This window comes from Thamnophis elegans, chromosome 14 (genome assembly GCF_009769535.1).
Source record: "Thamnophis elegans isolate rThaEle1 chromosome 14, rThaEle1.pri, whole genome shotgun sequence".
In the NCBI taxonomy this organism is placed as follows: Eukaryota; Metazoa; Chordata; class Lepidosauria; order Squamata; family Colubridae; genus Thamnophis; species Thamnophis elegans.
The window spans coordinates 3,311,357-3,334,675 of record NC_045554.1 but is presented as its reverse complement, the minus strand read 5'-3'; the positions used below and the strand labels follow the sequence as shown (position 1 = coordinate 3,334,675).

At 49.4% G+C, this 23,319-nt stretch overlaps 1 protein-coding gene across 1 annotated transcript; it reads right to left on the bottom strand.

Annotated features, from left to right (window-relative positions):
• Window positions 1-6,286: 6,286 nt before the first annotated feature.
• AMZ1 (archaelysin family metallopeptidase 1) lies at window positions 6,287-20,917 on the bottom strand. The gene is made up of 7 exons (XM_032230818.1): window positions 20,835-20,917; window positions 14,738-15,057; window positions 14,452-14,619; window positions 13,047-13,175; window positions 11,304-11,473; window positions 9,219-9,395; window positions 6,287-6,945 (listed from the first exon to the last, which is right to left on the bottom strand). Exons 2-7 carry the CDS (start codon window positions 15,039-15,041, stop codon window positions 6,367-6,369), a joined length of 1,527 nt encoding a protein of 508 aa, XP_032086709.1. The 5' UTR covers window positions 15,042-15,057; window positions 20,835-20,917; the 3' UTR covers window positions 6,287-6,366.
• Window positions 20,918-23,319: the final 2,402 nt, after the last annotated feature.

Sequence of the window (23,319 nt, the reverse complement as noted above, 5' to 3'; positions counted from 1 at the left end):
GTTGTGGGTACTGTTATCAATTGAGATTTTTTGAAAATAGACTGGACAATGATTTGACTGGGATACGGTATAGGGGTCAGGCTAGAAGACCTCCAAAGTCCCAGCCCTATGACTGTAGAATCCTATGACTATTATGGTAACATTGATCTCTTAGAGACCCAATGGGAGACCTTTCCAAGTCTCCAGCCTCAACCTCAAACAGCATCCTACCTTAAGAACTTGTATGCATATTTGGGGGTGGGGGTGGGTGGGACAGGGCAGGGGCTCAAGCCTTAATTTTCTAAGCTCAGCCTCCTGGTGCAAATATCGTCCTCAAATCGTGCCTCTGTCGCTATCCGGAATCGCCTGCCCTTTTCAACCTTTCTCTTTTATACCCGTCGTTGAAAAAAGGGAAAAATCTGCGGCCTCTTTTACAAAGCGATGCTCGTCTTTTTCATGAAAGTTGTGCTGTTCAAATGCCGTGATGTAAAAATGTTTTAAAAAACGGCTTTTCGTTCTGAATCGGCTGTTTTTGTACATGACGAAATTTTGTAAATGCATTAAAAACGTGACTTGTTATTACTGTGCCTTTAGATTCTGGCAAACCCTTTGAATTCTTCCGGGGGGCGTGGGGGGCAGTTGCGATGGAATGGGGCAGCAGCCACTAGAAATAACACAGCCTGCAGATTTTCTTTTAATACAGCCACGATTACAACTAAGTCACCTCATTGGTGCAAACGCCACTGCCTTCTGGCACTGAGGCCGTTACCTAGCTGGGTCACGAAACGTCTTCAAGGAAACAAGCAGGCTCAGAGAGCACCAAGGACCCCACAGTTGTTCCTCCTCCTCCTCCCTGCACACTCCCTCCCTTCTAGCACTGATGATGTTCCCTAGTTGGGTCATGGAAGGTCTGCAAGAAAACCACCAAGCTCAGAGAGCACCAAGGAGCCTACAACTCTTCTATTATTCCTCCTCCTCCTCTCCTCTTTCTCCTCCTCCTCCTTCTCCCCTCCTCCTCCTTCTCTCCCTGTCTCTTCCTCTTCTCCTTCTCCATCCACAAACCCATTCCTTTCTAGCACTGATGATGTTCCCTAGTTGGGTCGTGAAACATCTGCAAGGAAGCCACCAAGCTCAGAGAGCACCAAGGAGCCCACAACTCTTCTATTATTCCCCCTCCTCCTCCTCCTCCTCTCCATAAACTCCATTCCCTTATAACACTGATGGTGTTCCCTAGTTGGGTCATGGAAGGTCTGCAAGAAAACCACCAAGCTCAGAGAGCACCAAGGAGCCTACAACTCTTCTATTATTCCTCCTCTCCTCTTCCTCCTCCCCTCCTCCTCCTCCTCCTCTCCCTGTCTCTTCCTCTTCTCCTTCTCCATCCACAAACCCATTCCTTTCTAGCACTGATGATGTTCCCTAGTTGGGTCATGGAAGGTCCGCAAGAAAACCACCAAGCTCAGAGAGCACCAAGGAGCCTACAACTCTTCTATTATTCCTCCTCTCCATAAACCCCATTCCCTTCTAGCACTGATGATGTTCCCTAGTTGGGTCAAGGAAGGTCTGCAAGAAAACCACCAAGCTCGGATAGCACCAGGGACTCCCCCCCCCCTCCAGTTCAACCCTGAGCTGCAAATATTCTCCTTTTTTGGCATTTGGCTCCTTGCCGCTCTTCCCCCTGGCTCCCACTTATGGGGATCTCCTCCTCCCCACAGTCTTACCTCCCCCCCCCCCTCTTTCTCCTCTACAAACCCCACTCCCTTCTAGCACTGATGGTGTTACCTAGCTGGGTCGTGAAACTTCCGCAAGAAAACAACCAAACTCAGAGACCACCAAGGACCCCCCCAGTTCTCCTTCTCCTGTCCACAACCCCACTTCCTTCTAGCACTGATGATAGCAATAGCAATAGCAGTAGACATATACCGCTTCATAGGCCTTTCAGGCCTCTCTAAGCGGTTTACAGAGAGTCAGCATATTGCCCCCAACAATCTGGGTCCTCATTTTACCCACCTCGGAAGGATGGAAGGCTGAGTCAACCCTGAGCCAGTGAGATTTGAACCGCTGACCTGCTGATCTAGCAGTAGCCTGCAGTGCTGCATTTAACCACTGTGCCACCTTGGCTCTTGATGTTACCTAGTAGGGTCGTGAAACGTCTACGAGAAAACAACCAAGCTCAGAGACCACCAAGGACCCCCCTCCAGTTCTCCTCCTCTTGCCTTGCTCCTTTCTCCTATCCACAACCCCACTCTCTTTTAGCACTGATGGTGTTACCTAGCTGGGTCATGAAATATCTACAAGAAAACCGAGCTCAGAGATCACCGAGGACGCTACAATTAAATCCCCAAGTACAAATATTCTGTTTCTTCTACGTAGCATTTCAGTCGCTGGCATTGCAGCCAGAAATCCTCTCAAATTTACAGGCGTCTCATGCTTTAGAGCCACAGGTAGATTCTACGGATGATACCTGTTAAGTCAGGTTTTTTTCTATTATGGGTTGTAGACCCCAGCCTCCATTTGAGCCCCCCCCCCTTTCCTTATGAAGCAGTTTCCTCTTTCTAGACATTTGACAACTTTAAATGCTGTGAAGAGGGAAAAGGGGTAGCTCATTCCTCTACGCTGGTGTGCCATGCTTTTGATTCAGATACTGATATCCCACCATCTCCCTCTGTTTCTGTGCTTGTGGTGCGTCGCGAAAGAAAAACTTTGAATGATTCCTAATTGGCTGAGCAGGATTCACATTCTGCCTTTTGCCTCGAGCACACCAAAGGCAATGAATTCTAAAAAAAGAGAAATAAAAAAAGGAATAGAGATTGAGAAACAAATGCCAGCCTCTTTATTCGGTCTCCTTTCTGAACGCATCCTAGGGACATCTGTTTGCAAAAGGAATACGCGTTTTATATGCAGCGAGAGATGTAAAATCTGTCTATTAATGGGTTGAACAGATGGGGGGAAATTGGAGGATCTTTTCTTCTCCCCCCCACCCCACCACTTATTTAATTGGGGTTGTAATAATAAAAGAATACTCCTTGGCGGAGTGTTTCCTGCAGGATTCCCCCCTACCAGGGCGCTTCCTAGATGGGTAAATCTATTAAATACAATATACAATACAATGGATTTGGGACTTCAAATCCCAGAATGCTATGGCCAACAGGGACAGTGGTGGGAATTTTCCCTGCTCAAGGCCACACCGCTGAAAATTGCCAAGGCGAGGGTTGGACTAGAAGACCTCTAAGGTCCCTTCCAACTCTTGTTATTCCGGACTGCCGCAGTGTTTCTCATCCTGGGCAACCTTTAAAGATAACGTGGGCTCCCAAAACCCAGGCTTACAAAGCCAGCATGGGTGGACTTCGACTCCCAGAATTCCCCAGGCAGTAGGGCCCTTGATGAGAATCCTGCCCACCGCCAGGAGTTCGATCCTGACTGGCTCAAGGTTGACTCCGCCTTCCATCCTTCCCAGGTGGGTCAAATGACACCGATTGTCGTAAACTGCTTAGAGAGGGCTGCAAAAGCCCTGTGAAATGGCATATAAGCGCTAGGGCTATTTATCCACCGCAGCGATTCGCTTAAAAAACGGCGGCAAAAAAATAGTCGTAAAATGGAGCAGAGCTTGCATAACAATTCTCTTGCTTCGCAACGGAAGCTTGGAACTCGATGGTCGTATGTCAGAGAACTGCCTACCTGTACGTAGCAGAAAAAGGCACCCATTTAGGTTTCTCATGCACGAAGGGCGTTTTTTTCCACCCGGTGCCGAATTAAAACTATGGGGAAGCCTCAGGCAGATAAATGTTTGCGCATGAGCCCCAACCCAGCATCTTTTTCTTTTGTATTTTTTGTTTTGCAAAGAGATGCCAAATAGATTCTCCTCCCTTGGGGAGGGCGTGTGAAAAAAAATGGTTGCTATAGCAACAAGGGAACCCCCCCCTTCCCCAAGTTCTGCAAACCCTTTTGCTAACTGATGGAGGAGATGCAAGCTTTTCTTTTTTTTTTCTGATCCAGATTCTCTGCTCTTCCCTGATATATTTTTTTTAATTTTCTTTAAAGCTAATCAAAGCTTGTTTTATTTCGAAAAGACTCTTTATTCCCCTCCCCCCCCCCGGCTGCCTTGTTCTTCTGTGCCCCCCCCCCCTACTCCCCTTCCCCTGGTATTTTCCAAAAGCACAGATCGGCTTGCCAGGAATTTTGTTTTAACGAGCAAAGAGGAACGTGTAACCGTGCGCTGTTTTTTAAGGCCTTCCACAGAAGCAATTAAAACAATATTTAATCAGCTGGGAGTCACTGTGAGGCTAAATCAGCCTCCGTGGGTTCTTTTTCTTTCCGGGAAAGATAACATGGGGTTGAAAGCGAGGAGTCCAAAGATCGGGGGGGGGGGGGGGTGTTGCATTTGCCTTTTTTCAACAAGCTTGTTTTCTTTTTTGGATATTTAGGCAATATCCTTAGGTATGTCTACGTCTCATTGACTACTATAGGGGAGCAGCTGTACATCTGCCTATTTTAATTGCAAAGTCTTCGGATTGAGAAATCAACGTTGAGAAATATGGCTTTCCTAAGGGACGGTTTTCGGTCAACCTCTTCACATTTAGGGACGCGGTGGCTCAGGGGCTAAGACGCTGAGCTTGTCGATCGGAAAGGTCGGCGGTTCGAATCCCTAGCGCCGCGTAACGGAGTGAGCTCCCGTGACTTGTCCCAGCTTCTGCCAACCTAGCAGTTCGAAAGCACGTTAAAAAATGCAAGTGGAAAAATAGGGAACCACCTTTGGTGGGAAGGGAACAGCGTTCCGTGCGCCTTCGGGCGTTGAGTCACGCCGGCCACATGACCACGGAGACATCTTCGGACGGCGCTGGCTCTTCGGCTTTGAAACGGAGATGAGCACCGTCCCCTAGAGTCGGGAACGACTAGCACGTACGTGCGAGGGGAACCTTATAATATCTCCCTTTTTCCAGGCTCCCTCACTCCTGTCCCGCAAGGAAGTTCAGGTTGAGTGTGGCGTTTTCTGGATGGCACGTGTGAACAGGTGAAATGATAACAGGTAGGAAACCCGATGGCAAAAGGGACCAGAATGATGATGGGGTTTCTCTACACTCCCTCTTTTGAGATTGCTACGCAACGTGGACCTGCTTCTCCACCCCAAATTCCCACTGTCCAAAAAAACCGAGCTATTACATAACTTGCAGGATGATTACATAAACATGTAAAACTGTTTCCTACAGAGCTGTTTGCATTTGTGCGGGGGTTTCCACCCCCCCATGGTAGTGGCTCGCCATGTTTCATAGGGATACAATACAATACAATTGGAAGGGACCTTGGAGGTCTTCTAGTCCAACCCCCTGCCTAGGCAGGAAACCCTATACCGTTTCAGACAAATGGCTATCCAACATCATCTTAAAGACTTCCAGTGTTGGGGCATTCACAACCTCTGGAGGCAAGCTGTTCCACTATTTTATTCTATTTTATTCTACTTTGTTATTGTTGTTATATTTTCTATCTTCTATTCCATATTTATTCTATGCTACTATTCTATTCTTATTCTATTTAATTATTCTATTCTATTTTCTATTCTATTCTATACAATAACAGAGTTTGAAGGGGCCTTGGAAGTCTTCTAGTCCAACCCCCTGCTTAAGGCAGGATACCCGACGCCACTTCAGACAAATGGTTATCCAACATCATCTTAAAAATGTCCAGTGTTGGAGCATTCACAACTTCTGGAGGCAATTTCTGTTTCACTGATTAATTGTTCTAACTGTCAGGAAATTTCTCCTCAGTTGCTTCTCTCCTTGATTAGTTTCCACCCATTGCTTCTTGTTCTGAACTCAGGTGCTTTGGAGAATAGCTTGACTCCCTCTTCTTTGGGGCAACCCCTGAGATATTGGAACACTGCTTCTTCTTGTCTTGATCTGCAAATCGCGATAATTGCAAGGAGACTCAAGGCTGCTACTTCTACGTCAAGATCCCTGCATTCTCCCTTTGTAGATGAAAGAGAGCCTCTCCCTCCTGCTGTCTCTCCCCCCCCCTCCCTGCCCCCCACTCCCAACAACTCCCGGAGCAAAGATAAGAACAGACGTATTTTATTGCACTGGGGATTATTTTTTTCATCCAAGGAAACAATAAGAAGGTGCAGTTGAAAAGACAAGGCATAATCCAAAGAACGAGACTTTACCAAACCCACACGGAACCCGTCGTTTGTTTAAACCAGGGGTGTCCAAAGTTGGAAACTTTAAGACTTGTGGACTTCAACTCCCAGAATTCCCCAGCCACTTACAGTTGGACACCCCATGCAGGCTGGGGAATTCTGGGAGTTGAAGTCCACAAGTCTTAAAAGTTCCCAAGTTTGGACACCCCTGTTTTAAAACAAACAAAATAAATAAACGGGCTGCAAAATGTCCGGAGAAGCTAACTCTCTTCCCACCTCCAGTGGTGAGGAGAAGACTCCCCTCTGGCCAGTTTCCTGGAATTCAGTTTCCTTCTTAAGGAAGAGAATTTGTCCCCGAGGACCTTCCTCAGCCCAGGGCTGTCGTTGGGGAAATGGAAATCTTTCCGCCGGTGGGGCAGCTGACCATTGAACATCTCCCACCGCGCCAAGGAATCCACCGTCTTGTCCAGTTGCCGGATTTCGTCTTCCGGCACGTCCTTTTCAAGAGCCGTGATGCACATCTCCAGCCACCGTTTATATTCCTTGATCATGTCCAAAGGTTTGGGGGCACCGCTGACCCCGCCCAGCTGTTCTCGGTCTGGGATGCCGGGCAAGGACGTTGGCTGCTCGTCCAGGTCGAGATCCTGAAAGGTGGACGCAGCTTGGCTGCAGGTGTCCGGGGTCAAGAGCTCGGAGAAAGAGGTCATCGCCTCCGAATCGTTCTCGCCACCCATCCCCGAGTCTGCGCTGGGCGGCCAAAGGTCCTCCGATACGGAGAGATCCGCCGAGTCTTGGCTGAGCCAGGTTGATGAAATCGTCTGCATCCAGGCGTAGAGTTTCTGTACACCCCCCCCCAAAAAAAGACAAACACACAAGATGGATCTTTCTGTTTTCGTTACCCCGCATTGTGCAAGCAAATGCTTCTCTCCATCTACAACGGCTGTGTTTCTCCGAAAACAAGACACAGTTTTATTTTCTTTTGACCCCCCAAAAAATAAGTGTCTGGCCTTATTTTGGGGGAGTTCTTATTATTTTTGAGGTGGTCCACTCATGGCTGCTGCTGTATTGCAATATTTTTCATGGAGGGCTTAATTTTCTGGGAAGGGTTTATTTTAGCGCATGCACTTAAAATCCCGATTAGGCTTATTATCCGGGGAGGTCTTATTTTCGGGAAAACATCCTATTTGGTAAAAAATAAAAATCAAGCTACCTTTGGGGGGGGAAAACTTTCTGGTTTCTTAACAGCTGTCGACGTGATTCTGAAACCGTCTCCATCTGGGGGTAGAGTTTCTGTAGCCCAAATTTCCCTCCCCCCCAAAAAAACACTGAGCCAAGGTGGCGCAGTGGTTAAATGCAGCACTGCAGGCTACTTCAGCTGACTGCAGTTCAGCAGTTTGGCTGTTCAAATCCCACCAGGCTCAAGGTTGACTCAGCCTTGCATCCTTCCGAGGTGGGTAAAATGAGGACCCAGATTGTTGTTGGGGGCAATATGCTGACTCTGTAAACCGCTTAGAGAGGGCTGAAAGCCCTATGAAGTGGTATATAAGCCTAACTATTGCTAACACGCAAGGCGGATTTTTATGTTGTGATTACACAGCATTGTGCAAGCCATCCTTTCTCTGCATTGTCTATCAACATGCACCAAATTTTGTAAAAAGAGAAGAAAATTGCTAGCAACCTTTGGAGGGAAAAAAAACTTTCTGGTTTCTTAGCAGCTGTCAGAGTGATTCTGAAACTGTCTGCGGGCAGGATACGTTCCCACCAACGAAAAGAAGCGAGACAGTTGAATAGGAAGTCCCAGGCGTTGCTCCATTCAAGGCAGGAATTTCCAAAGTGAAGCAACAGAGTTTGAAAGTATCTTTGGCTGCTAATTTAATCCAGTTGAATCCCATTGAACCCCAGGCCTCTAATTTAAGGCAGAGATTTCGAATCTGCACTACTGCAATGCGCTCTACATGGGGCAGCCCTTGAAGAGCATTCGGAGACTTCAGCTGGTCCAGAATGCAGCCGCGCGAGCGATTGTGGGTGCACCCCGGTACACCCACGTCACATCTATCCTCCGCGAGCTGCACTGGCTTCCCATTGGTCTCCGGATACGCTTCAAGGTGCTAGTTATTACTTATAAAGCCCTACATGGTATTGGACCTGGGTACTTGAGGGACCGCCTCCTGCCAATTACCTCCCATAGACCCATTAGATCCCACAGATTAGGCCTCCTCTGAATTCCATCTGCTAAGTGGGAAGGAAGGAAGGAAGGAAGGAAGGAAGGAAGGAAGGAAGGAAGGAAGGAAGGAAGGAAGGAAGGAAGGAAGGAAGGAAGGAAGGGCCATGGTGGCACAGTGGTTAGAGTGCAGTATTGCAGGTTACTTCTGCTGACTGCAATTTGGCAGTTTGAATCTCACCAGGCTCCAGGTTGACTCAGCCCTCCCTCCTTCCAAGGTGGGTAAAATGAGGACCCAGATTGTTGGGGGCAGGCAGGCAGGCAGGCAGGAAGGAAGGAAGGAAGGAAGGAAGGAAGAATGGATGGAAGGAAGGCAGGCAGGCAGGAAGGAAGGAAGGATGGAAGGAAGAATGGATGGAAGGAAGGAAGGAAGGAAGGAAGGAAGGAAGGAAGGAAGGAAGGAAGGAAGGAAGGAAGGAAGGAAGGAAGGAGGGAAGGAAGGAAGGACCATGGTGGCACAGTGGTTAGAGTGCAGCACTGCAGGCTACTTCTGCTGACTGCCAGATGACTGCAATTTGGCAGTTTGAATCTCGCCAGGGTCAAGGTTGACTCAGCCTTCTTCCATCCTTCCAAGGTGGGTAAAATGAGGACCCAGATTGTTGGGGGCAAGAGGCTGACTCTGTAAAACGCTTAAAGAGGGCTGGAAAGCAGTATATAAATCTAAATGCCACGGCTATTGCTATTCTTCCAGTCTTGACCCAAGGAAGAAAACAAGCGGCAGGGACCCAGGCTGTGTCAACTGACCAAAGGCCACCAGTTGTGACTCTCTGACCCCCCCACCCCCCTCTGAAAAGGCATCTCGGTTCTTCTGCTGGGCTTCTGGAGCTCCTCAACCAGGAGCTGGGCTTGGCCCAGAGAAGACGGGCCCTGCCACCTCTTACCCTCACTCACCCTGTAGCGCTCGATGAGCTTGAAGCCGACAACGTACTGCAGCTTCCGGAGACATATCGGGCACGGTTCCAGCGGTCGCAGAAGGATCTCGTCCAGGCTGAGGGCCCCTTGCATGATGCACTGAAGCCAGCGGCAGTTCCCCAAGCCAATCAGATGACAGATCTCGTGACACGTGACCTTCCGTGAGGGGGGGGGAAAGGAAGAACCCATCAAGTCAAGCGGACCGCCCTCTTCCTGCCTGGGGTTCAATCCTTTCGCTTTCCCTCCCGCCCTTCCCGTTACTTTTAGTTCCGTTGCCTTTATTGTCCTTGGGCCTCGTACAACGAAATTAATAGCAATAGCAATAGCAGTTAGACTTATATACCGCTTCATAGGGCTTTCAGCCCTTTCTAAGCGGTTTACAGAGTCAGCATATCGCCCCCACAGTCTGGGTCCTCATTTCACCCACCTCGGAAGGATGGAAGGCTGAGTCAACCTTGAGCCGGTGAGATTTGAACCGCCGAACCGCAGATAGCAGTCAGCTGAAGTGGCCTGCAGTACTGCACCCTAACCACTGCGCCACCTCGGCTCTTCATTTCTAAGCAGTTTACAGAGTCAGCATATCGCCCCCACAGTCTGGGTCCTCATTTCACCCACCTCAGAAGGATGGAAGGCTGAGTCAACCTTCACCCCGTGAGATTTGAACCGCCGAACTGCAGATAGCAGTCAGCTGAAGTGGTCTGCAGTACTGCACTCTAAAACGCGCATCCCTCACATTCTATACAACGGAATTGAAAACCCCTGATATTGCATTAATATTGCACTGTACACTAGTACCGTATTTTCAGAGTATAAGATGCACCTTCCCCTCCCAAAAGGAGTGTGGAAATGTTGGTGCGTCTTATACACCGAATACAGCCATTTTTAGCCTCCCGAAGCCCTCCCCTGCATCTCGTTTTTGTTGTTTGTTTGTTTATTATATTTATATGCCGCCCTTTTTCCCCGAAGGGGACTCAGGGTGGCTCACAACTCAAACCAGGGAAGGGGGATACAGACAAAATATTAAAAAACGAAACATAACAATGCATAATTTAAAACACACAACAGTCATACCATTCGAGACGGGGGCAACGGCTCTTTAGCCCCAGGCCTGTCGGAACAGCCAGGTTTTAAGGGCTTTGCGGAAGGCCTGGAGGGTGGTGAGGGTTCGAATCTCCACGGGGAGTTCGTTCCAGAGGGTCGGAGCAGCCACAGAGAAGGCTCTCCTCTGGGTAGTCGCCAGTCGACACTGGCCGGCGGATGGAATTCGGAGGAGGCCTAATCTGTGGGATCTAATCGGTCTAGTCGAGGTAATTGGCAGCAGGCGGTCTCTCAAGAGAGACCGTTTTCGGCAAAAACAGAAGCTTTTTTGCCTTCCCTCAGCCCCCTGCAGCTCTCCGCAGACTTCAGCAGGGCTGGGGGAAGGCAAAAGTGCCCCCGTTTTTGCAAAAAATGGCCTGTTTTTCACAAAAATGGAGCCTTTTTTGCCTTGTCTCAGCCCTGAGTGCTGCTGGGGGCTGAGGAAAGGCAAAAAGTTTTTTTTTCTTACTTACCTCTTCGAAATCTTGGTGCGTCTGATATACCCCGGTGTGTCTTATAGTCCGAAAGATAGATATGTTCTGGGATAGAAGCTTGTTTCTCAGCCTATTTGTCCTGGTTTTTATTACTCTGTACCGTGGGCCAGACGGTAATAGTTTTTAAAAAAAAAGAGTGCCCAAAATGAGATGGATCTTTAAGAATGTTTTTTGAACTTTTTAAATGCAGTGGTGGCGATAAAGCGCTTCCAAGGATGGGAGGGGGGCAACCTATGATCCTCTGGGCAATGACCTTAACTCTCTGGAGCGCTGTCCTATCTGCCAGGAGCGGAAATTTTGAGTAGTTTGGAGAACCGGCAAATACCACCTCTGGCTGCCGCCAGGAGTGGGGAGGGAATGGAGATTTTACAATCTCCTTCCCCTGCCACGCCCACCAAGCCACGCCCACAGGACCGGTAGTAAAAAAAAATTGAATTTCACCACCGATGTCCATTTTTAAACCCCCCCCCCCCCAAGCCCATGTGCTCCTCACCTTGCAACACTGGAGCATTTCCAACATGTTGAACAGCAAGGTCTGTTTCCTGGCTATATCCCCGTCTTCTTCGTCATGAGCTTCCCGTCGGCGGGGCGACGGGCTGAAAGCCAGGCCAGGCCCCTGGGGGAAATCACTGGAAAATCTGGCGAAGCTGCAGACGCCCACTTCTGCGGAGAGAGAGGAAACCCGGGGTGAGAAAGATGAGTTGCCATTTCCGCAGGTGTCTCATCCCCGGTACGCCCCATCAAAGACAGACTTCCTGGGCTGGGCTGAACCATCTGTTTTCAACAGTTGGTCCTTGGGCCATTTCAAATCCGTTTCTAGCACAAGGGTACAGTTTACAAGATGAGCTGCAAGGCAATTCCACCCACAATGGCATGAAAGTATAATACAATACAATGGCGGAGTTGGAAGGGACCTTAGAGGTCTTCTAGTCCAGACCCCTCCTTAGGCAGGAACCCTATACTGTTCCAGACAAATGTCTATCCAGCATCTTCTTAAAAGATTTCCAGTGCATTCACAACCTCTGGAGGCAAGTTGTTCCACTATTTTATTCTATTTTGTTATGGTTATTATATTTTCTATCTTCTATTCCATATTTATTGTATGCTACTGTTCTATTATATTCTTATTCTATTTAATTATTCTATTTTCTATTCTATTCTATACAATAACAGAGTTTGAAGGGACCTTGGAGGTCTTCTAGTCCAGCCCCCTCCTTAGGCAGGAAACCCTATACTGTTTCAGACAAATGGCTATCCAGCATCTTCTTAAAGACTTCCAGTGTTGGGCGTTCACAACCTCTGGAGGCAACTTCTGTTCCACTATTTTATTCTACTTTATGGTTATTATATTTTCTATCTTCTATTCCATATTTATTCTATACTACTATTCCATTCTTATTCTATTTAATTATTCTATTCTATTTTCTATTCTATTCTATACAATAACACAGTTTGAAGGGACCTTGGAGGTCTTCTAGTCCAACCCCCTGCCTAGACAGGAAACCCTATACCATTTCAGACAAATGGCTATCCAGCATCTTCTTAATGCCTTCCAGTGTTGGGGCTTTCACAACTTCTGGAGGCAACTTCTGTTCCACTGGTTAATTGTTCTAACTGTCAGGAAATTTCTCCTTAGTTCTAACTTCTAATCTCTTTGATTAGTTTCCACCCATTGCTTCTTGTCCTGCCCTCGGGTGCTTTGGAGAATAGCTTGACTCCCTCTTCTTGGTGGCAGCCCCTGAGATATTGGAAGACTGCTATCATGTCTCCCCAAGTCCTTCTTTCCATTAAACTAGCCATGCCCAGTTCCTGCAACCGTTCTTCATAGGTTTTAGTGAATCGCGGTGGATTACGGTTGTTTTCAGTGATAAGATTTTCAGCTTTTACCCCTTCAAGGAGATCTTACAGTTTACAGCCAAGGAATAAATAACAAACAAGCTGGTTATAATAAAAAAAAAGTGTAATGAAGTTTGAGCTAAGGCTCCATCGGCGTTTCAAATCTCAATCCAGATCCTAAGTAGAGGCAGATATTTCTCTCCAGGCACGATAAGAATATATCTGCTGAATAAAACTCCGCATTGGTGACAGGAAGGGCATCCGGGCAGTAAACACACTGCCAGATTGTCCAAGCCCAAAATTTCAAGCCTGGTGGCACACACCTTGGCTCGACCTCTGGGGGTGTTGACCTCCCAAAACCCATCTCCCAACCCAGAAGAAGAGAAGATATCAAGCAAACCTTGGCCTGGCAAGAACTTGCCGAAGGTGAAACTCCACGTCTCACAGGGGTAGAGGTCAGCGAGAGTGAGGCCCAGGACACAGAGAGCGTCCATCGGCTTGTTGTTCTTCAGAAACGTCAAGATGCCATCTGAAGGAGCAAAATAAAATAATAGCAATAGCAGTTAGACTTATATACCGCTTCATAGGGCTTTCAGCCCTCTCTAAGCGGTCTACAGAGTCAGCATATCGCCCCCAACAACAATCTGGATCCTCATTTCACCCACCTCGGAAGGATGGAAGGCTGAGTCAACCCTGAGCTGGTCAGGATTGAACTCCTGGCAGTGGGCAGAGTCAGCAATACTGCATTCTAACCACCATGGCCTTTCCTTCCTTCCCCTCCCCTCCCATTTAGCACTTAACATTTATATACCGCTTCACAGTCCTTCACAGCCCCTCTCTAAGCAGTTTACAGAGTCAGCCTATCGCCCCCAACAATCCGGGTCCTCATTTCACCAACTTCGGAAGGACGGAAGGCTGAGTCAACCCTGAGCCGGTGAGATTTGAACCGCCGAACTGCAGATAGCAGTCAGCTGAAGTGGCCTTGCAGTACTGCACCCTAACCACTGCGCCACCTCGCAGGATGGAATTACGCCTGAAACTTTTGAGGCTTGGATCGGATGTACCGTTGCAGGCTCGCTTTTTCGGGTTTTTTTCCCAACATATAGAACATTTGAGATGATTCAGAGAAAAGGCTCTTTTCATACATAAATGAAGGGAAAGACCTTCTCGCCAAGGAACGTTTCGCAGCGCAGTTGGGCTGTAATGAAAGCCACCAGGGAACCCACAGTCCTCTTCTCTGCAAACCCCTCTCCCTTCTAGCCCTGATAATATGTCCTGAAATACTTAACCACTATATGGATTAATAATTAATAATGGAGAACTACTCTTCGAACTCTGGATGATTGGTGGCATTATGGTCAAATTGAAAATATAGCAATAGCAGTTAGACTTATCTACCGCTTCATAGGGCTTTCAGCCCTCTCTAAGCGGTTTACAGAGTCGGCATATCGCCCCCCCCACAGTCTGGGTCCTCATTTTACCCACCTCGGAAGGATGATGTTCCCTAGTTGGGTCGTGAAATGTCTATAAGAAAACCACCAAGCTCAGAGAGCACCAAGGAGCCTACAACTCTTCTATTATTCCTCCTCCTCCTCCTCCTCCTCTCCTCCTCTCCCTTTCTCTTCCTCTTCTCCTTCTCCACCCACAAACCCATTCCTTTCTAGCACTGATGATGTTTCCTAGTTGGGTCGTGAAATGTCTGCAAGGAAACCACCCAGCTCAGAGACCACCAAGGACCTCGCCTTAACGTTCCAAAGGACCCCATCGTGATCATCCTCCCAGGTTTTTCCAGCCCGCTGCCTCACCTGTGTGAAGCTGCATCCTGTCCGATTCCTGGTTGTGACGGTGACAGCAGTGGATGGAAGAGATGGAGACGGAAGGCAGGCACTTGACGCGGAGGCCCAGAAAGAAGGACTCCACGCAGCTGCGGAGGGAATCCAGGAGAGAGATCCCCACGGGCCCTTCACTTAGGTCTGGGAACAGAAGCGTCAAGGGACAAGGTCAAGACACCCCCCCTCCCCGAATATTAACCACAGGACCGAGTGAGAAATCCTTCCTCCCACCATCCTTCGGATCCATCCGCCGGCTTACCGATGGGCTGCAGGTAGATATGCTTGCGGCAAAACCGTTGCTTTTTCTTCAGCAGCGCGTAGTAGAAGGTCTCGAAATCCTCCGGGGCGTCGGGGTGGCTGAGCAGCCAATCAAAAGCCGTCCTGATGAACAAAGTGCAGAAAAGAGTCCGCCGTGGATTGTAGGCTTCGGACAGGAAGAGCTTTTCGGTGCTTGAGAATGCTTTGGCGTAGAGCTCCTGCAGGGCTGGGTCGGTGGAAATCAGAGCATCCTTCAACGCCCGGGGCCCAAAGCTGAATTCCTGAGCATGTCTGCACTGCAACATCGCTGAACGGCCGACTCTGGTTGGGAAGGAGCAAAGAGAAAAGCCGGGGGATTAAGCAGGTTACCCGCACTGGGCCAAGAAGAGACTCGGCTGCCATTTGTAGGGAATGATACAGGGCAGGGCTCCGGAGCCGCATGTAGCTCTTTCATCCCTCTGCTGTGGCTCCCTGTCGCCGGTCGGCTCTACAATTGAAAGGGCTAGGGCTTTCGGTTAGGACAGGTAGAGGAAAAAGGATGCCACGCTAGCAGGAGACTCTATGGTGGAGGGACCGGATTTCCGATTGGCAGAGGAAAAAGGATGCTGCTCTAGGAGGAGACTCTTATCGTGGGGGAACCGGACTTCCGGTCAACGCCAGAATTGAACGGGGGGCTTTCGGTTAGGATCTTTGTGGTTCTTTGAGTGTTTAAGGTTGCCGACCCCTGATATACGGCATGGGTGTCCACTCTTGGCAAATTTAAAGTCTTGTGGACTTCAACTCCTAGAATTCCCCAGCCAGACATGGAGCAGGGGAGTCCAATCTTGGCAATGTTCAAGACTTGTGGACTTCAACTCCCAGAATTCCTGTGGACTTCAACTCCCAGAATTCCTGTGGACTTTAACTCCCAGAATTCCTCAGCCAGAGGAATTCTGAGAGTTAAAGTCCACAGGTTTTAATGTTGTCAAAGTTGGATGCCCTTGATATGGGATCTTGAGCAGGGGGTTGGACTAGAAGACCTCCAAGGTCCCTTTCGATCTTACTATTCTACGATCTATGTTGTCAAGACACTGTAAAACACTGCCTGGGAATCTCACGCTTTTCTGAATTAAGGATTAAGGATCCAAACGTCATCAAATCATTTCTCGTGAACTTTTTTGACGGAGGTCCAGTCCAAAGGTCTCTTGATGGGGCAAAAAGTATTTTCTTAAATCCTCATAGTTGAAGAATTATCTTATAGAGGTATCATGCAACAAGTTTTAGAAGACCTTCATCCGCTTTGTAATTCATGCCCACTCCATGATAGATCAAAAAGGAAGATTCCTCACGCTTGATACTTTCACGGAAAGGCTTTCTCCTAAAAACAGACAGAGTTCAGATCGAATCCCAGTTCTTTGTTGATGCGAATAGGTTGCAAATTTATATAAGTTGCAAAGACCGTGTTTTGAAGTGTTTACACTCATGCTTAAAACCTTAACCCTTGGTTATAGAAAACACAGCTAAATAAGAGACAATTGGTTTACATTCTGTTTTCAAGTTTGCTTAGTATACAGTGGTTCTGCTAGATATAACGGCAGGCAAGATAAAATGAGATACATACAGACAAAGGATGGAACTGAACTGAATTTGATTCTGAAACTTTTTCCCAGCAGGGCAAAAGAAAATATAAAATGTCATTAATGCCACCCACGAAGACCGACACAAACACAACGGGAATATTGGTGAGGGAGGCCCTGCCACATTTAATGATTAGCCCTTTCCACCAGGGGAGAAGGCTTGCGGGAAAATTTCCACCCCCGTAATGGAAAACTCCCAGAATTACGGCAGCTACTAAAAATGAACAATTTCTATTTTATCGACTCTGGAAAAGCTGATCTTCCACCACCTCGCTCTTCCTCAGCATTGTCCTGTTCCCGGATGTCCAGCCGGGTCTCCTCCCTTCAAATAAGTTTAACAGCTGTCCTGCCAAAAATTGCACATCAGGAAAACTTGCAGCCGTTCTCCCTTCATTCATGAATAATTCTTCTTTTTTTGTGTGATTTGGCTCCTCTTTAGCAACTCCCAGAGTGTGACAAGCGTCCCTGGATTATTCTGTTTGAAACTACGCTTCTGGGCTACTCGCGAACTGTTTTCCTTCGGCGTACCCACTCCTCATGCCCCCACGAAGATAAAACATACATTGAAGAGATCATTGCAGACACCCCGGGGTAATAAAACCCCAAACCAACCCCAGGATTCCTTCTTTAGGAAAGTCGGTGATGTTTCAACATGCTGGGGATGAAAAGGCATTTTAATGAATTCTCTTAGAGCTTCATGGTCCCATTTGGGTTTCTAGCAACCAGTAAAATGAGGCTGTATTTCTGTAGGGTGAAAAATAATTTAGCCAAGGACCCTGCATGGAAGTGTTTTCCTGGTACTGAAAATCTGTGTTTTTTAAGAAAGTTTTTTTTTAAGTTCTCTATAAGCCACACTTAATTCCCAGTAGAAATCCAGCAATTATTTGCACTAAGCCTCCCCTCGCACATCTGTGCTAGTCGTTCCCTACTCTAGGGGACACTCATCTCCGTTTCAAAGCCGAAGAGCCAGCGCTGTCCGAAGACGTCTCCGTGGTCATGTGGCCAGCATGACTCAACACCGAAGGCGCACGGAACGCTGTTCCCTTCCCACCAAAGGTGGTCCCTATTTTTCTCCTTGCATTTTTTAACATGCTTTCGAACTGCTAGGTTGGCAGAAGCTGGGACAAGTCACAGGAGCTCACTCCGTTACGTGGCGCTAGGGATTCGAACTGCCGGACTGCTGTCCTTTCTGATCGACAAGCAGAGCGTCCTAGCCACTGAGCCTGTGATATATAACCCTTTATATATAAGAGAGTGAATAAAATCCTGGATTTTAACATTCATAGATTAAGCTTCCCTGAAGCCTTGGAGGCTCTTGAAATGTTTCTGGAATCTTTTGCAAAACAGGAGCAAAGAGGAAGTCGGTTTTGTCTGGAAAGAACAGGAACAAATGCCTTCTGTTTTAATGCTTTGGTTTCGTCCAGACCGAGGAGTTTCTGCATCCTAGTTCCTCTTATTCGCTGCTTCCCCCAAAAGACACGTGGGAAATGATTTTCAGATTCAATTTTACCCCAATATGTTTATTTCAGTCTGCATTTCTCCTGGCCTGGCTTCGCAGATTGCAGGGTAGTGTAAGAGAAAAGGAAACAGCCCTCACAGGATCCTCCAAGGACTTCCTGGGCAGAGATAAGAGTTTGGCCCCAGATGTGATGAGATCTTTGTAACGTTCAGACCCACATGTTTGGGAGGGAATGCATGCAAAGTTAAGAAAGGCAGAGATTAAATTTAATCCCACTTTGGAGTTGGGAGTATATTTTAAAACCTCTGCAGGGACGAATCATTTTAGGAAGCAAACGGCTCTCAATCTAGGGAACCAGATGCTAAAAACTTGCTAGGTGGTTTCCTTGCAGATATTTCATTACCCAACTAGGTAACATCATCAGTGGTAGAAGAGGAGGAGGAGGAGGAGGAGGAGGAGGAGGAGGAGGACTGAGGGGTCCTTAGTGCTATCTGAGCTTGGCTGTTTTCTTGCAAACGTTTCATTACCCAACTAGGTAACATCATCAGTGGTAGAAGAGAGTTGGGTTTGTGGAGAGGAGGAGGAGGAGGAGGAGGAGGAGGAGGAGGAGGACGACTACGACTGAGGGGTCCTTAGTGCTATCTGAGCTTGGCTGTTTTCTTGCAAACGTTTCATTACCCAACTAGATAATATCATCAGTGGTAGAAGAGAGTTGGGTTTGTGGAGAGGAGGAGGAGGAGGAGGAGGAGGAGGAGGAGGAGGAGGAGGAGGAGGAGGAGGAGGAGGAGGAGGAGGAGGAGGACGACGACGACGACGACTGAGGGGTCCTTAGTGCTATCTGAGCTTGGCTGTTTTCTTGCAGACGTTTCATTACCAAACTAGGTAACACGATCAGTGCTACGAGGAAGGTTTGCTACTTATTATCCCTTCTATAGCAACAGCACTTATATAGTGCTTTACAGCACACTCTGGGTGGCTTACAATGCCAGCATATTGCCCCCAACAATGTGGGTCCTCTTTTAATTGACCTTGGAAGGATGGGCAGCTGAGTCAACCTTGAGCCCCTTCAGGAAACAAAAGTCCCGGTCATGGGTAGAGTTTGCCTGCAATACTGTATTCTAACCACTGCACCACCAGGGCTCCTCCTAGCACTGATGGCATCACCTAGTTGGGTCGTGAAACGTCTGCAAGAAAACAACCAAGCCCAGAGAGCACCCAGGACCCCCACAGTCATCCTCCTCCTCTCCACAAACCCACCTCCCTTCTAGCACTGATGAGGTTCCGTAGTTGGGTCACGAAACATCTGTAGGGAAAGAACCAGGCTCAGAGAGCATCAAGGACCCCACGGATCAGCCCTGAGCTATCAATTTTCTCTTCTTTCCATGCCGACTCGATTGTTGTGCGCATTTTGGGTGAATTCCAGATACTTTCAAGGAAGGATGGTGGGATAAGCGGCTGTTGTTTTCCCATGGGAAATGTGGGTCCCCCTGCGCCCTATTTGAGCAGCTCCACATCTGTCTCCAGTATTCCTTTCCTTAAAGCCCATCCTGGCTTCGGGCAGGGGTTGAATCCGAGGCTGCCATGATCTGTTTAACCAGCCCTCTATAGGAAAGATGCTGGTTTGTTCCTTCGCATCATTTCATTTAGATGAGTGCCAGTTGGGGGGGGGGGGAGCCGTACCATGTACCCTTCCTTCCTTCCTTCCTTCCTTCTCCTCCCTCCCTCTTCCCTTTTATTTTCTTTCTTTCCTCCTCCCTCCCTCTTCTCCTTTTATTTTACTTCCTTCTTTCTCTCCCTTCCCCTTTCCTCCTTCTTCCTTTCTTCCTTCTTCCTCCCTCCCTTCTCCTCTCCCCTCTTCCCCTTTTGTTTTCTTTCCTTCCTTCCTTCCTCCCTCCCTTTCCACCTTCTTCCTTCCTTCTTCTTCTCTCCCTTCTCCTCCCCCTCTTCCCTTTTTATTTTCTCTCTTTCCTCCCTTTCCACCTCCTTCCTTCCTCCCTCCCTCCCTCCCTTCTCCCACCCTCCCTCCCTCTTCACCATTTATTTCCCTCCCTCCCTCCTTCACTTCTTGCCAGGCTTGAGAAGGGGGGAAGCCCCTCTTTTGCCCACCCCCCAGCCCTGCAGCCTCTCTCCTCCCGGGGCTGACCACCCGCTCAAGATAACAGTTCCTCCCCTAGCCCCGACGGCTCCTTTGCGCCCCGACGACCGCCGAAAGACTCGAGTCTCCCGCCGCGCGAATCACACGCCCGGCCGCCGGTGCGTTTCTCTATCCGGGGATGGGGGACCTCCCCAGGCGCTGGGCCAGGCAATCGGTGGGGGGGGGGGCGGCGGGCAAGGTCTCGCCATCCTTAGGGCGTAAGGAAGGGGAGAGCCTCGCTCCCCGGCGCCCCGTCGACGCAAACGGCCTCTCCGCCGATGCTCCACCTGCATCTTCTCTTGGGGGTAGGCGGTGGGTGTTGGTCGGCAAAAGCCCCTCTGATAGCTCCGGTCCCTCCGGATCTCACCCGGACCCCCTCCGTCCCTTTCTCCCCTACCATCCTCCTCCCCCCTTTCTCTTCCTTTCCTCTCCAATCCTTCCTTCTTCCCTTCTCCTCCCTCCTCCCTTCTCCTCTAATCATCCCTCCATCCCTCTCTTCCCTTCCTCTCTACTCCCTCCTTCTTTCTTCCCTCTTTCTCTTTCCTCTAACCATCCCTCCCTCTCTTCCCTTCCTCTCTATTCCTTCCCTCCTTCCTTCTTTCTTCCTTCTCTTTCTCTTTCCTCTAACCATCCTTCCCTCCCTCTCTTCCCTCCCTCTCTATTCCTTCTTTCTTTCCTCCCTCTCTCTCTTCCCTTCCTCTCTAACCATCCCTTCCTCCCTTTCTGTCTTCCCCTCTATTCCTTCCTTCCTTCCTTCCTTCCTTCCTTCCGCAAGCGACCACGGCTGGCTCAACCTCCTTCCCTCCTTCTCGCCACGGGGGCAGGCTGATGGGGACCGGCCCGTGGGGGGTGGGGTGTCTTCGGCCGGCTGACCGGACACGGGACTTACCGCTCGGACCGCGTCTGGGCTGCGTGACGCCGCTGGGTCGTCTTTCTGCAGAGCTCGGCGGGTTGGCAAGCACAGGCTGACTGGCTGGCTGGCTGGTTGGTTGATTGGGCGAGGAGGGGGGGCGCAGCACCGGAGGGAAAGATGCTTCCGAGCCCGTGACGTTGCGGAGGAGGGGAGGCGACCTGCTGTTTTGATTTGGGGATGGGGGGGGGGAGAGTCGGTCGAGGGAAGCCGGGGCGAAGTTCCCACTGGAGGAAAACAAGGCGCGGGGACTCCCCACCGCCGCCGGGGTGGAGGGGTTGCTGGGGCAAGGGGTGGGGGCTCCTGTGGATGACGGCGGGGGTGGTAAACCCCTTTTCCATAAGGCCGGGGGGTCCCCGGTGCCTCCCCGCTGTCCTTTCTACCTGCCAGGCTGAAGGCAGAATCCTGCATCCAATTTCGGTCACCACTTTAAAACAAAGATGTTGAGACTTTGGAAGATCCCCCTCGCGCAGATGTGCTAGTCGTTCCCGACTCTAGGGGGCGGCGGCGCCGCTCGTCTCCGTTTCAAAGCCGAAGAGCCAGCGCTGCCCGAAGACGTCTCTGTGGTCATGTGGCCGGCATGACTCAAGGCATGGAACGCTGCTCCCTTCCCACCAAAGGTGGTCTCTATTTTTCTACTTGCATTTCGAACTGCTCGGTTGGGACAAGTCCGGGGAGATTGTGGCACTAGGGGTTCCAACCCCCAACCTTTCTGATCGGCAAGCTCAGCGTCTTAGCCACTGACCCACCGCGTCCCTGAGCCCATTTGACACCTTTCTTTAAAAGGACTTTCTCTTTTCCTAACGCCAGAGAAGCAGCTTATGAGATCCATCTTGCCTGGTCCTTTTTCGAGGGAGGGGAAGACAGGAAAGAGAAGGGGGGGCGCTGTTTGTAGCAATAGCAATAGCAGTTAGACTTATATACTTCATAGGGCTTTCAGCCCTCTCTAAGCGGTTTACAGAGTCAGCATATTGCCCCCAACAACAATCCGGGTCCTCATTTTACCCACCTCGGAAGGATGGAAGGCTGAGTCAACCCTGAGCCGGTGAGATTTGAACCTCCGAACTGCCGAACTAGTAGTCAGCTAAAGTAGCCTGCAGTACTGCAATCTAACCACTGCGCCACCTCGGCTCTGTAAAAACATACCTAACCCCTTCCCAATCAACCATTCCTAAAAAAGATTGGGGTTCGCCCTGGAGGGAGTTCTTAAAAGTTACTCCCTCCATCTGCCCCTGGAAGAGTTGTGTGTGTGTGTGTGTGTGTGTTATAATTCATTGCTTCCCCCCCCCCATCCTCTCAAAGACACCCAACTATCCAGAGGCTGGGCTAGGAACGCCTTCCAGATTTCTTGGGAACGGGGTCTTCCTCAGCCTTGACCCCTTGGCCACTGATCCACCGCGTCCCTGAGCCCATTTTACACCTTTCTTTAAAAGGACTTTCTCTTTTCCTAACGCCAGAGAAGCAGCTTATGGGATCCATCTTGCCTGGTCCTTTTTCGAGGGAGGGGAGGACAGAAAAGAGAAGGGGGGGCTGTTTTTAAAAACATACCTAACCCCATCCCAATCCCCATTCCTAAAAAAGATTGGAGTTCACCCTGGAGGGAGTTCTTAAAAGTTGCTCCCTCCATTTGCCCCTGGAAGATAGTCTGTGTGTGTGTGTGTGTGTGTGTGTGTGTGTGTGTTATAATTCATTGCTTCCCTCCCCCCCCCCCATCCTCTCAAAGACACCCAACTATCCAGAGGCTGGGCTAGGAACGCCTTCCAGATTTCTTGGGAATGGGGTCTTCCTCAGCCTTGACCCCTTGGCAAGCCCCCTCCCTCCTGGCTTTAGAGCGGGAGGGAATGAGGAGGAGGAGGGGAGGGCTTCTCCCCTCCCATTGCTCTCCCCCTTCCCTCTTAATCCTTCCCTCTGTCTCCAAAAGAAAGGACCCTCTCCTTTACAAGGATGCGATTGAATGACTCCCCTCTCCCCTCTCTTTTAAAGGCTGCCCCTTGGAAGTTGGAGGGCACGGAGTTCTGCTCATGTGGGGTCTTCCTTGTTTTGATTTAAGGAGGGGGCCATCCTCGAAACTGGTTGGGATTCAGGAGCTGAGAGTAAAAAGGCCGAGATGGGCTGAGATTCCTGGCTTTAAACTGGCCTCTGGTTTTACCGGCGTCTATTTCTCTCTCCGTCTCCATCTTCTCTTTCTTCCAAGTGGATTTCGGGCTTCTCCATTCCCAGGCCCAATCCACCATGGTGTCTCCTCCTTTTCCTGTGGAATAACCCACAAGAACAGGTCCGCCTCTGATGCTAGACCATCAGGGGCCAGCAACTCACGGCTCTGGAGCCGCATGTGGCTCTTTCGTCCCTCTGCTGCGGCTCCTTGTCACTCAAAATATGCAACACAACCCACAATGTGCGACATGAGAATGTATGGAGCTTTTCAACCCCTGGGTGGCCAACCATGGATAAATCCAAGAAAAGA

Excerpts from the sequence above, each read along its gene's own strand:
- AMZ1 (XM_032230818.1), bottom strand. The coding sequence starts at position 15,041 with ATGTTGCAGTGCAGACATGCTCAGGAATTCAGCTTTGGGCCCCGGGCG. Across the intron at positions 11,474-13,046 it reads CAAGTTCTTGCCAGGCCAAG|AAGTGGGCGTCTGCAGCTTC; the intron begins GTTTGCTTGATA and ends CTCTCTCCGCAG. Across the intron at positions 6,946-9,218 it reads AGCTCATCGAGCGCTACAGG|AAACTCTACGCCTGGATGCA; the intron begins GTGAGTGAGGGT and ends GGGGGTGTACAG.